The 14,181-nt window shown below is 42.3% G+C and overlaps 1 protein-coding gene across 2 annotated transcripts in view; it reads left to right on the forward strand.

Annotated features, from left to right (window-relative positions):
* The window catches only part of KLHL29 (kelch like family member 29), a 668,905-nt gene that overhangs the window by 609,301 nt on the left and 45,423 nt on the right, over positions 1–14,181 (forward strand). For both annotated transcript variants that reach the window (XM_019520813.1, XM_019520814.1), the window contains exons 9-10: positions 2,624–2,806; positions 4,779–4,959. In XM_019520813.1, the coding sequence (XP_019376358.1) occupies positions 2,624–2,806; positions 4,779–4,959 (364 nt within the window). The remainder of the gene's footprint in view (positions 1–2,623; positions 2,807–4,778; positions 4,960–14,181) is intronic.

Raw genomic sequence — 14,181 nt, forward strand, 5'->3', positions numbered from 1 at the left:
CAAGAATCTTTCCACTTGGGAAATACTTGTTTTATTTCTAGGAAAAATAAATGAAGAAGCTAGTCTCCAATGTAAAACATCAGTCTGTCCCATAGCAGCTTTAAAAATGTTCCAAGCACTTGTTTAACTGGAAGTTAGCAAAGTAGCATGCATCAAACTGCAACAAGAAGCAACCAGATGTGGAAGAAATACATGAAACTTTCCAATGCATTGTTCCTGCTGTTTCTTCCTAGCCCATGCAATTATAGAGCTAAGCAAACTTTCTGATACGAGTTGCTAGTGAAACTAGTATGTATGTAATTTAAATCAAGGTGAATCCTTTGCAGCTGGGGACAACTGTCTAACCAAGGCACTTTTCAGAAATATGAACTATAGAGGACTTTCACTCATGCTCCTCACTAAAAAAAAATCTTCAGCTGCCAAAGGCAAATGGTGTATGTTGGAATGGATTTTTTTGAAAAGTGCTTATTTTATGTTTATGCCTAAAATTGTAGGTATAACAGAAGCCATTTTTAAGGAGCTTGTTGATTAGGGGAAAATAATTCTCTTGGGGTAAGAGAGGGTGATTATAGTTTTTTAGGTCAGAGTCTAATTATATGGAATCATGTTATTTTGCATATTGCCTACATTCATGTGTTTACAAAGGCTCTCTAAACACCTTTTGTGGGTCTGCTACAGTGTGTTAGGTGCCCTCTTGAGGTCATTTGTTATAATCAAGCTATCTCTGCTTCAGGTGATTAGATTTTCATACACATACTGAAAGTAATGTTCTTGTTACCAAGAAATAGTTATTTAAAACTGTGCAGAATTTGTAAGATTAATACTATGTGAAGGTCATCATTTTGAATGACATTTAAATATGAAAAATTCAAATTCTAGATGGTGACGGGTGAGGAGAGTCCAATATTCTGAGCAAATATTTCCTTACTTTGGGCATGCTATTGCAGCCACGATTGAAAATTTTCAGAACTTGCTTATACTAAGCACTAAATCCAAAGCATCACAACCACTGGCCAGCGAGAGCTGTTGCCAGCAGGTGCTACGGAGTTAGATTGTGCAGTACTATAGGAATAATGTTCCCAAGTCCTAACGTTCCCTGCTCAGTCTTGACCCAGTTTTAACTTTTATGGTGTTTCACACCTCACCAGCAGAGCATTTAGCTTCTTGTACACCCAAGACTACACAGGTAAATGGATAAATGTAAATCAATGAGTCCCCAAAGCAAAGACCATCTTTTTACAGCACCTAGCACAGCGGGGCCTTGATCTGTGATTGAGCTCTCCAGTGCTACCATAATGCATTTAATTAATGATTAATAGCATGCAGGCTGGATTTAAGAAGGCCATGTTCATCTAGGATATGTGAAGAGATACTTCATAAAGGGCCCCCTTAGCATGATTAACGGGAGAGGAATTGAAAGGCTGAAGAAACATAACCAGGAGAAAGAAAGCCTCAAGCCTCTCCATACATCAGTATTCATCATTCATGAAGGATACATTAATCAGCTTGAAAACCGGAAGGGACCTTACCTGGGTAAAGCCAAATCCGAGTCTCCATGAGGTCAGCAACAAAGTCCCCATTGTCTTCAATAGGACTAGACTTTCCCTTGCTGGAGCTAGGTCCAAAACCCATGGAAATCAATGAGCAGCTTTCCCTGGAGAGGGCTTTATACATCCTTCCCCTTTAGTCTTGCATGTCCCAGTACAGTGGCTCATGTAATCCTCCCAACTAAACTCTTCTATACTGACATTGCTTCCCCAACACAGTTACCAAATGTGCCTCTTCACCTCCTCCCAGGGTTGCCAACCCAAGACAGTTTTTTTTTACTGACAGTCTGCAAAGTTATCACTAACAATAAAACTTTTTTACCGACATATGTTTCACATAATGTAAATGTGAGCCTTCTCCTGGACCGTGGGTAAGGGGCAGGTTCAAACCATAGTAAAAAAGACTTGGAGATTATCAGTAAAAAAATGTTCTTGGGTTGGAGACACTATTTGACTGACCATGCTCAGGGGATCCCCTTCTCACCCCCACACCCTGCTACCCGCAAATGCACCCTCCACCATGATGCCTCTCCCAGCCCACTCCCGTGCCAGCCCCACTCTCCCCGGCCCAGCATAAACCACCAAAGAAGGACCACAGTTTGTCCACCTTCCACCCAAGCAAATAAGAGGCAGTGCCATGATAGAGCTGCGTGCTCCATCTGCACTTCAACAGTGCTTTCACAGGGCTTATTTTGCAGCTTAGTTTTTGCTTTGTGATTTACAGGTGGTGCACGTTTTTTACAGAATTTACAGATAGGTGCTTTTAGCCTAGTTATTTACGGAGCGTCCATAAATTGACAGACAGTTGGCAACCCTGCCTCCTACCAACCTCTCCATTTGATTGTACAGCACACAACATCTCTCTTACGTGAGCCTTTATAAGCATCTGAACAGCACCACTCTCAAAGCACCAGAGCTTAAATGATTCACCAGACTGAAAAATGGCTTGTTTTCTCTAGTTGTGTTTTCCAGTGGGGGCTAAAAAGCTGGCTTTACCATGAGTTTTATGATAGACTACTGCCCAAATGAGAAGCATGCCTTTTCTAACAAACATGATTTGCTTAATTGACTTCTAGGTGTAGCCGAGGTAATAGTCTTAGTGGGAGGCCGCCAAATGATTGGCATGAATCAGCGAGCCTTAACAGCTGTCACTTGCTTAAATCCACAAAACAATAAGTGGTACCCATTGGCCAGCCTGCCCTTCTACGATCGGGAGTTTTTCAGTGTTGTCAGCGCTGGGGACAATATCTATCTCTCAGGTAAGTGGCTTACCAATTGGGCATAGAGAAGGGCTGACCCCTTGCAAAAATACATTGTGCAGTGCAAGCAGGGAAGAGGATGTGCTAGTCTTATCCAGCTGTCACTAAAAGGAAGGATGGGCAGAGGGGAACTTGCTTTCACCGTTCTCCATTTCACTTCAGCCTTAATTTCCTTGCAGAGCAGTCAACAGCCCATTCTGCAGTTTTAACGTGTAGAGAATAGGTTTGACAACCATCAAGCGTGCAAAGAGGTTTCCCTCCTGTAACCACACATTTTAAAATACTGGCTGGAGTCGAGCCTAAATGGTGGGTTACTGCATTCGAGACAGATCAGCTGAGCTGCTTGAATATGCGACCTACACTTACAATATTTGCTTACAAGAGCGTTCACGTTTGGTACCTGTTCTTTAAATCTCTCTTTTGACAGTAGCCTGTAGCCCTATAATCTTGTTAGCTTCAATGAAACTGAGCCCACACTCCTGAAGAGGGTTTAACTGAAAGAGTTACTGACTGCGGCTTGGACGTGTAGTATAAAGGTGTTCGTTTATATTCAATCGTGTGATACTTCTCCGATTGAGGAAAGAAAGCAGTCTCTACTGGGTGGAGGTAAAGATCCCCCTGGTGGTCACGGAGAGTAAGTTTGATGGCAAGAGGGGAAGGACTTGTAGATGAGAAGTGTTTACACAATTTTAAATTCCCCTATCATCTTACTTGTGCTGACTAGAGGCCCCTGGAGCTGAATAAAAGTTATTGAGATCAATGTAGCTTCATCCCTTTGTTTTGTTACTGGAGGTCAGGTCCTCAGTGGAGGTCTTTATGCAGTGCTGGCTATTTTGTTCATTGGAGTGCAAAGGTTTCCCACTACGATTCCCCACTCCAGGCTCCGTGGTGTCTGACAGATGAACAAAACCCAACCCCTCAGTTTATTTCAACCCCTTCCTGTGAACTCGTGCCAGGTTTCAAGGGGATCTGGGCCAATTTATAGTCCTGGGTAGAAAGTATATTCAAGTCAGGAGCCTCGCATGATTTCTATGCCAAACTAGCTGTGTACTACTTTATTTTGTTTGCTTTACTCAAAGCTGGAACAGAAAGGAAAAAATGATCTCCTGCAAACTGAAGTGGGGGCATTTCACACTGCACAGTGGGGGGAGGGAATGAAATATCCTTAAGCAAAGCAAATACCAAGGAGGAAGGATGGTTTTGTCATTAGTGTGCGGAACTGAGACTCTGGCTCAGCTGCTGACTCCTAGTGTGGTCTTGGATAAATCATTTCACCTTTCTCTTCTTCAGTTTCCTGTTCTGTAAAATGAGCATAATAATCCTCACCCCTACTCTGGAGTGTGGGAAGCTAAACTCTTTGTGAGCCCCAGTTAGATGCAGCTACACGGTTGTCCAGTATTAGCATCTTGCTTCATCAGCACTGTGGCTGTGGCGCTGCACTGTAATGTAGCAGAACGAAACAGCCAAGTGATGCTGGAGCATTAGGAGTTAAACCTTGAATTCTTATCTACTTATTTTATTTTAATCTCGCCGTTCACCGAGTTGTTTTCTATCTTTTAGTCAGCAGTCTAGATTTCAAACCAGGCAGTATCTATTAAGCCAGGCACTCTCTGCCTCGTGACACCTTCTTGCAAGTGTTGCAGTAATTTAATAGATTGGATGTTATTTATGGATGTTGGAAGGGTATATTCCCTTATGCACATGTCCCTCTTAGTCTGACATCTTGATTTCCTTGTGTCATCTTAAAAAAAAAACAAAAAAACCTTTGGGACGCATGAATAAATGACACAGATCTGCATCATCGGAACAGATGCTCAGTATCGAGGGTGATTTATTTTAATTAGTCAAATGTCATTTGAAGAGTTTTTACTTTGTAACTGGCTTTGATTGCAACATGCAGCGAGCTGCCGGTGTTCCAAGAGCTCACTTAATTCTCTCCTTTCCTCTCCTCTCACTCACACATTGACGGCAGGTGGCATGGAGTCTGGTGTCACGCTCTCTGATGTCTGGTGTTACATGTCCTTACTTGATAACTGGAATCTTGTATCCCGAATGACAGTCCCGAGGTGTCGACATAACAGCCTGGTGTACGATGGGAAAATCTACACCATCGGAGGTGTTGGTGTGGCAGGAAATGTCGACCATGTGGAAAGGTAAGGTTCAGCTCCCAGAGAAACCATCTGATATGTTGTGATTTTGGCTGCGTGTGATTTAAAGGGACACTGTCAACTCCAGTTTACCACAAGATTCAGGTTTTGTCACAAGTTTTTCCAGCAGCCTAGAACATAGAATTATATTGAGTATTTTTTTTAACGCATCAATGGAAATCGTTGTTTTAAAACAAACAGCTGCCAAGTTGTTTGTGACATTTTATTCAATCATTTAATAAACCTGTGCTTTAGAAGTTGTGCGGATTTGGGGCTAGCAAAAGATGGAGAGCACCGATGCACAAACTCTCCTGGTCCACCTACAACGGTGCAGCCAAGGCGAGCTTCTCTTACCCTTGGCTCTTGCAAACCCCCGCAGGCAAGATCCGGCTGGAGGAAGGATTGCCCTCAAGTGTGTGGGTTTTCTGAGAAGCTGCCAGTCTGACCAACTCACGATGATGAGCTTGGTGTCTGGAAACAAATAGGCATCTGCTAGAAGGAAACAGTTTTTCAATCCCTACTGAGATGGGCTGAACAGAACAGGGTGGCAACCACAGTGTTTTATTTTGTAAGAGACTCTGTGATTTCAAACATTCTTTTTGTTCTGAAAGGGAGGCAACAACCCTAATTTCCCATGGAAACAAAGTAATAAAGCACATTCATATTGGACCAGTAGAAATAGGTCACGTTGATAAAATGGAAATTTTTCATTTAGGGTTCAGTTTTTCCGTGTAGAAATGGAAAGCCCTTTTGAACTAGCAAATTAAAACCTTCCCTTCCAGACACTGGACACTAAGAACCAAGGACTTAACAGTGATATTGGTTTTCTGGCTCATTATAACCTACCTGACCCCTGAATTCACCCCAGACATGAAAGGTGAGAAGGATCCTCCACCTTTTTGATAGGCCTCAATCTCCCAGTAATCCGCCTCTTTTCTTTTGCTGTTTGTTTGTCTGCTACCCTTGGGGATTTCTCTCCCCCCGTTACAACTGTTTTCTTTTACTATGCTGTGTTGGTTTTCACTGCTCAGACCTGAAGAAGCATGTCATATGTTCGAAATCTTGTCTGACTCCAGCCCAGCTATACAGTTGGTCCAAGAAAATTAATCCTTGCTGGGCCATCATGGCTACAACGTCCCTAACACTACCAGAAATGGTCACAGCAGCTTCAGCCTTGTTGAGATATATTCTTCCCCAGTTTGTTTCCTGTGAGACAAACTTTCATCAGAATTGATAGATTTTTTATTTGCAAAAAGGAGATTGTTTCACAGCATTTTCTGGCAGATGCACGTTCTGCCTGCAGAGGTTTGACTAGGTCTAGTGCTGACTTCAAATTCCTGGCTCAGAGGTAGAATGGCTTCAGCAGAAGAAGGTTTCAGAGTTTTTTCTCCCCAGAGCAGGAGGGCTGGACCCGATGATCCCACAAGGTCCCTTCCAGCCCTAAACTTCTATGAAACTGAGATAGCCAGTCCCAATAAATGGTATCTTAATGTGGGATCATATCTATTTATGGCAGAATTAAAGATGCCTAGAGTTATTATGTGAATAATATGCAAAAATGAAATAGGATTCAGGTTTCCCAGCTCTCCTTAGTTCTGGATTTTCCAACTATTGCACACTTTGCCTTGCAATATTAACATGCTGTTAATATAGCGTAATATAGATGATATGTGAAATCATCTGTGCAATTATTGCCTACAAATAGATACATGAAAAAACCGTTGTTGAGATTGCAGAATCAAGGACTCAGAATTTAGGAAGTGCTAGGAATTTGGGAAATAACTGTTTTCTAAACTGTTTCTAGAGGGACCCCTACCTTTCCCAGTGCACAGAAGGGACCTTCTCTGGGGACTGACTGGGGTTGGGATGGAAGGGTATATGCCTACATGACCTATCTCACTGGTTGTAGTGGTTGGAAGGTGTTGCAAGAATGAAGCAAGGAACTGCAGAAAGAAGAGGCAGTCTCGTGGCTAAGGGAGTTGAATACTGCCTTGGAAAATGAAATTGTATTCCTATCTGCCTCCCAGAGCTTGTGTGTGATGCTGGGCAAACCTCTTATACTAGTCTTGTAAACAAAACTTAATAATAGATGATCTTTTATACCAAACATGGAAGTCCTAGAGTTGTTGAAGGAAAAGGCCACCTGAACTACTTCTTGTGGGCAAATTATGGTTTTTGTCTCTAACCACTATAAGAAATAGTGGACCTCTTTGGCTAAAGATTTTCTCCCATATCCAAGCAGGCCCAAGCCATATAACAATTGAAGTGTGGGAAAGTTATAAAATCTGAAAACGGAATATTTCTAATGGGAACATCAGGTGAACTTTATAATCGGTGATCAGGAAATGTTACCTTTGCGGTCTTGACCTCTTTGTGCTTATCTGTTAGGCTCATGTAATAATGGTATGATTGCATCCTCCTTTCCACCCTGAAGGATCTAAACTTTCAGCCGATTACCCTCAGTGTGAAGCGGTGTAAAGGTAATCACACATACAGGTATGCACAGTTCATCAGTGGTTGCACAGCCCCTTGGGACATCGTAGTGGTACTTGGTGAATCAGACTCCCGGGCTCTGCACCAGAGTGTGTACGGTTCCAGAAATGGTTCCTGAGGGTAGAGCCAAGTACGCAGACATGGGTCATTTATTGTGAAACGCGAGGGACAGTCCAGGTGATACCATGTTTGAGATTCTCTTCACTCTTCTGCTAAAGTGGCCATGTACAACTTCTCTGTTACTTTATTTGTAAGGTGGGAGATTGGTATTTGCTCACCTCCTTGTTTTCATATGGCGATTGGATCTGTAACAAGGGCTTTAAATTGTAGGGAAGTATTAACAACAGTCTGTGGAGCTCCTGGCTGTGAGGTCAGGGCACTTTCCCTTTGCCAGAGGGGTATCATCTGTGAGGCTTTTGCTCTCTGACTCTCTCTGATCCTTTGACGTTCCACCTAAGATGCAACCAGGAATTACAGCTGTTGAATGGCACACAGGGTATGTAGCCCGGGGCCCATGGGCACATAAATCTTTTTTTCCGGCATTTGCTACCTAAATATGGCAGAGCTGAAATGGGCTAAGATCAGATATTAAACTGACTTCACTGATTGTGTCAGCGAGTTAGGGAAATTCAGGGAGTAAAATGGCAGCAAAAATAATGAAAAGCAAATGGGATTAGGTAGCACTAGGCCCACTCCAGGCTGATGATGGGTAGGCTGCAGACTTGTTCAGTGAGCCTCTCACTCTTTTCTGGGTTCAGAACATTACTTCCCAAGTATTTTCTCTTATAATTTTAAGTCAGGCTTTTTTTTTTTTTAACAGAGGAGGCTAAATGTTTTTTAATCCTCCTTCTAGTTGAAAAAGCACATCCAGTAAATGCCAATGACACAAGCAACTTTTTTATAGTAGTAGTTGGTTTTCAGCAGAGTACGTCTGTTCCCCCAGAGTGTCTCTTCCTTTCCCTGCTTTGATTCATTCACTCGCTCTTCAACAGAACATCCAGGGGAAAAAAGACCGTGTATGATCAAGACCAGCAGTTGTATAAACACAGAAGTAAACCTAGTTTCTCACTTTTCCGTCATCTCTGTCTATAAAGTCAATACCCTCATGTCCGCAACAACGGGGGTGCCAGTTCTTGTAACTGTCTCATGCACCTCACAATAGTTGTTGCTTTTCTGCGGTCCCCATGTCTTGTGCTTACAGGAGAATTTCAGTCTAAATTTGGTTGCTTAGTTTTTTGCAGAGAGCTCTTTGGCCAGTGGAGACTAATGATATTTTCATTGGTGTCAAGTTTCTCATGCTTATCAAACTAGAGAAAAATCTTGAAAACAAGAATCTTAAAAAAGGCACAAAAATCACAAGGCAAATAAGAGAACAGCCAACCTATTCTTTTTAATATCTCAAGATTTTCAAGTGAATCTCATGAGTTTTGAACACTTGGGATTAGCGGCACTGAAGACTTTAACTCACCACTCTGTAGTGCCTGCGTGAGCACAAGTGTGATCTGACAGACAAGCCTTCAACTCAGCGAATGCATCTGCGATCCCTGTCTACCCTTAAATTTAGGACATAGCATAGGCCTTTTATGTATGCTTATCAACAAGTAGGCTATCTCCGTGTCCTTTGAATGTATTCTGCCTCTGCAGGGATAGGTAAACCCTTATGATGGGGATTTGTTAGACTCTCAGTTATAATTAATCTGCTATTATCTATTAAATGACTTATGAGAAGTAACAGCAGAGGAGAGTGTATGCTTAGATTGTGTGTCCCTTTTGGGTTATGCTGGGATATCAGAGGGTTTTAAAAATTAAAATGAAGTTTGGGGATTAAGGAATGTGTTCATTTCATTGCTTAAATCCTTTGTTTTGCAGGGGGTGGTTTGACTTGGTTTTAGCATTGGTTTTCTGGATCTTGGCATTAGAAGAGCAGGCAGAGAAAAAGATCATTTTAAAAACTGCACCCCACAGGTCTGCTCCTATTCCAACAGAAACATGCCCCAGCTGGCCCAATATCCTAATTTTAGCCAGTATTCAGAAAATTAAATAGATGGGATGATTGATCCTAGGCTTGGGAGCAATGAGGCATTCTGAATGTGGGTCATCTCTTTCAGAAGAATCATTAATGTGCAGAATAATGTTAATTTAATTGCTCAATTGTCTGATGTCATATGCTCAATTAAAACTCAACTCAGCTCAGAACTTCCCAGTACCTCTTCTTAGTGTACATGTGTGTGCACGTGCACACACACACACCCATGCAGGTTTGACCTCCATTAGTAAACAAATCACGTTTTCCATTTATATGTGGATGGGCCATTGCCCTTGCTTTGGAAGGGGTCTAGGAACGCAGTCTTTCAGAAGATAGGAATGCATTGGTGTCTCTAGACCGTCTGAATGTTTGCATTAAAAGAGTGGCATGGGTGCAAAGGCAAGTATTTAGATTTAGGAATGCAATTTAAATTTGGTCCCTTTATAAATATGCATTTAACACCACCTTTAGCTGCTTGATCTCATACTGTTTTTTTTTTCATACTGTTTAATTGCTGGATCTCATACTAATACTCACAGAAGCTTCCAATTTTGCCAGATTAAGCTGGATTTCCATGGGAATGGCAAAAGGCACATTGAACTGAGACCAGGCAACATCCCCCCTCCCCCTGCCAGTTATTAATTCCTTGCCTTTAAGCATGGCTGTAATGAAGCACTGTGGTGAAATGTTTACAATACTTTTTAAACTCAAGAAAACAACTTATTTTCCCCTAAGCTCATTCTAAAAAGTTGCGGAGCTGTTTTTGGTGAAATGTTCACTTTGAGACAAATGCCCAGGATGAAAAATAAAGCCCTGAATGGTCAAAATGTGACAGAAGTCATTGAAATAAAATGTATAGGGCAACTTTCATTATCCATTTGTTATCTCTACTGCCTCCAGTGCATCCATGTGTGACTGGCCATTTGTTGAATGCCCATGTTGCTATTGGAAAGCGCAAATCAATATCCCCTCTCCCCGACACACACACACACACACACTACAGAAAGGATGTGGACAAATTGGAGAGAGTTCAATGGAGGGGAATAAAAATGGTGAAGGGACTGGGGGACATGACTTATGAAGAAAGACTGAGAGAACTGGGCTTATGTAGTCTAGGGAAGAGGAGACTGAGAGGGGACTTAATAGCAGCCTTCAGCTACCTGAACGGGGGGCCAAAGAGGATGGAGCTGGACTGTTCTCAGTGGGGACAGATGCCAGAACAAGGAGCAATGGGCTCAAGTTGCAACAAGGGAAGTTTAGGTTGGATATTAGGAAGAATTTTCTCACTAGAAGGGTAGTAAAACACTAGAACAGGTCACCCAGAGAGGTGGGGGAACCTCCATCCTTGGAGGTTTTCAACACCTGGCTAGGCAAAGCTTCAGCTGGGATGATCTAGTTGGGGATGGTCCTGCTTTGAGCAGGGGGCTGGACTGGATGTGACCTCCTGAGGTCCCTTCCAACCCTCATTGTCTATGACTCGATGTCTGTAAATGCAGTTAGGTGGAGTTTTCTGTGGAGTCTGTAGAGTGAAGTTAGAAGAAGAACCCATCCTTCCTTGTTCCTTGTCTGTACTTCATCTATGGAAGCAATGCAGTAGACCAAGCCCTGGGAAATTTTGGGGCCAGTGAAGTCAAGGACAGTTTAAAGAGCTCACATGTCTTTAAAGAGCTCAGCAGATCCAATGATGATGGGTAACGTTATGAAAACCTGAATATATAAAAAGCCACCTATTGTTGTAGTTTAAAATAATGTTATGTGCCTGCTGAGCTGAATCATACGCTCACTCGGTGAAATGGATGTATTGTTGGGCTATGTTTTTTGGAGCAGGTTTTCAGGGAAATAGCAATGTGACTGCAGTTCTCAATCAAGTTTGTCTGTGACAGGGAAAAAAGGGTCCCTAGGTATTTAGTTGAGAGATTATCATGCCTTTCCATCTGCCTCTGCAGCTTGTGTACAGTTAGGATATGGAGGAACGAAGTGAATCTATGACCAAGGCTTCTACATAATGGATGATGGGCCTCCTCAAATGTGTGTGTGGAGAACTTAGAAGCCTGCATATGCTGACAAGACAATATATATGACTAAATGTTTGTGGATCTGGGTACTTCATAGTAATTATCTGTCTGAAGGGTGTGGGAAGATGAAGCTTACGGTTCTGATAGCATTTGCACAGCCAAGCCTCTCAGGTTTATCTAAAATTGGCTGACTGCTTCAGTTTATATTGTGCACTTGAAAGACAGTCTAAAAAATTAAATGTAAAAATAACCTGTATCTGTCTGTCTACAAACGGCTTCAGAACGAACTGTGTTATTGATGTTTTAACAAATTATTTACATATATCCTTGTCCAAGAACAGTTCATTAAGTTCCTCAGAACAATCGGGGGGGGGGGAAGGCAAAATGTAGTCCAGTAATAAGATGTGAGCCATTTGAAAAGCAGATCAATACTAGACAATACAGTTATATTCTGAATAGCATCTTCCCTGCAAAGTGTATTCCAGAGTTAAATAATGTATAAAAAAGGTGGGTGGTGTGCGTATATAAACTCCTGATAATGGCTGGCAGAAAGACTATTTACTATGTAATGTAAATAAATTATTCACTCATAAGGCTGTTTAACCTAGAATGAGAGAAATTAAGAGAATGAACCAATGTGTTTTCAGGCATGAGAAAAGACATAGAGAAAGCCTGATCTAGGTGGCATAAGCTCCAAAGGAAAAGGCTTTCTTACCATTAATAATAAGGATGCTGGAAAAGATTGAGAGAGAAACCAGGGGCATCTTTACACGTGCTGCGGTGTGTGTGTTGTGGGGGGGACACTTTAATTTGAGTGGCTCTGAGAGCCTCTCGTGTATTCAGCATCCCATGGCAGGGGCACTGTAACTAAAGCTCATTCACTGACCTTTAGTTAAAGCACCCCCACTGTCATTTTGAAGTGTGGGGACACTGATACAAGTGATGCTTAGGCTGTGCTGGATTGAGCTTTCTAATTAGCACATGTTGGAGCAGACGTCTGGCACGTGTGTAAGTGCCTAGATGCTGAAAGAGATGAATGAGGTGAGAGAGAGATCAGGTCCACGAGTCAAAGCTGGAGAACAACAGTGTAGGGACAAGCCCGGGCGCCCCGGGCAAGGCAGAAACAGTAGCTTCCAGTTTACACCACATTCACAGTTGTGAATACGTAGCTGCCATCAGCAGCCACTTGTCTCATCGTTCCCGTCCACCCCACCACCAACCACTTCCAGGGCAGTTGTACCTATCAGTCTGCTTCCTTCCCCCCACCCAGATCATGCTACCACTGGAGGATAAGCAGGCTTAATTTTAACAGTAGTCTGCGGAGTACTGACTGTGTTGTCCTCTGTATTTGGAAAGCATCTAGCATGTTTAAAGCATCGTAGGAATATCACTGATACCCGTATCAGAGTTTCCAAAGTGCACAGTGTTGAAGTGATGTCCTGACACTTGGTATTTGTGAAGCGACAGGGCAGATGCATTCTGCACATGGCTGCAGCTTTGCGAGACTGCAAAGGATGGGGTTGTAATAGCCAAGCTGAGAGGAAATTAAGGCATGCATGAAGTTTGAATGGAAACAAAGCTGCATCAACGGTGTAGAAGGCTGCAGTATAGATCGTCTATAGATTTACAGACAAAGGAGATGAACAACAACAACACTGAGGTTACCGATATCGTAAAATAAAGTTCCTTCCATGAATTTGGCAGGCCCAAGACCTTAGCTAGAAATAGCCACTAGACTCACAAGGTTTAGGTAAGCCTGTCCCAGAGAAAGCTGTTATCTAGCCTAGATACAGGGGGCTTTGAGGTAGTACTGGTTTGGTAGGAGTGCTGTACACACTTTTGCAGAAAGAAAAACCTTTGGTTAGATTAGATCCAGGTCCCACTAAGTATTCATTTGCAGCTGCTAAAAGCAGACTCAAATACGAGTTTTGAGTGGAGGCAAGAGACCAAAGAAGGTATCTGAGGCCACATCTTTTAATTGTGAACGTGATAGCAGAAGGTGGAGGCAAGAGGATGGAGAGTAAGAATGGAAATAGTAAGAGCAGAGAGGTAGGAAGTGAACCAGCTGGGATTATTCTCTACGTAAGAAAGTTGCACCAAGTCAACGGTCGTTAAACCAATTTAGTTAATCTGGTGCAAACCTGGGTGTGAACACATGAGGAGTCAAGTGAAACCAAAACAATTTACTGTGTGGAAAACGTGCCTTACAGGGAGAGACTAAAGAAGCTTAAGCTACTTAGTTTATCCAAGGAAAGATTAAGAGGTTGCTTTATTATGTTCTACAAAAATATACATGGGGAGAGATATGTGATAGTAGACGACTCTTGTAATCTAACAGAAAAAGGCTTGTGATCCAGTGGTAGGAAGTTGAGGGTAGATAAACTGAGATTAGCAACAAGGCACATATTTTTACAATGAAGGTAATTTGGCACTAGAGAAACCTAGTCATGGCTGTTGTAGATCCTCTATCACTTGAAGGCGTTCAAGACCAGATTTCGTTCTAAAAGCTATGCTAAAATTCAATGGACCGTATGGGCAGAAAACATCAAGTAAGCATAATGCAAAATACATAGGAGGTTGTGGTACTAGGACATACTGGACCTTTCTATCCTTAATTTCCATGAGTCCATGGAGACAAAGATGACTTCCAGTATGGCAAATGGGGTTTGGAGTAGACTAACATCACCCTTTTGT

Source organism: Gavialis gangeticus, unplaced genomic scaffold, assembly GCF_001723915.1.
Source record: "Gavialis gangeticus isolate Ggan-Ray unplaced genomic scaffold, GavGan_comp1, whole genome shotgun sequence".
NCBI classification, from domain to species: domain Eukaryota; kingdom Metazoa; phylum Chordata; order Crocodylia; family Gavialidae; genus Gavialis; species Gavialis gangeticus.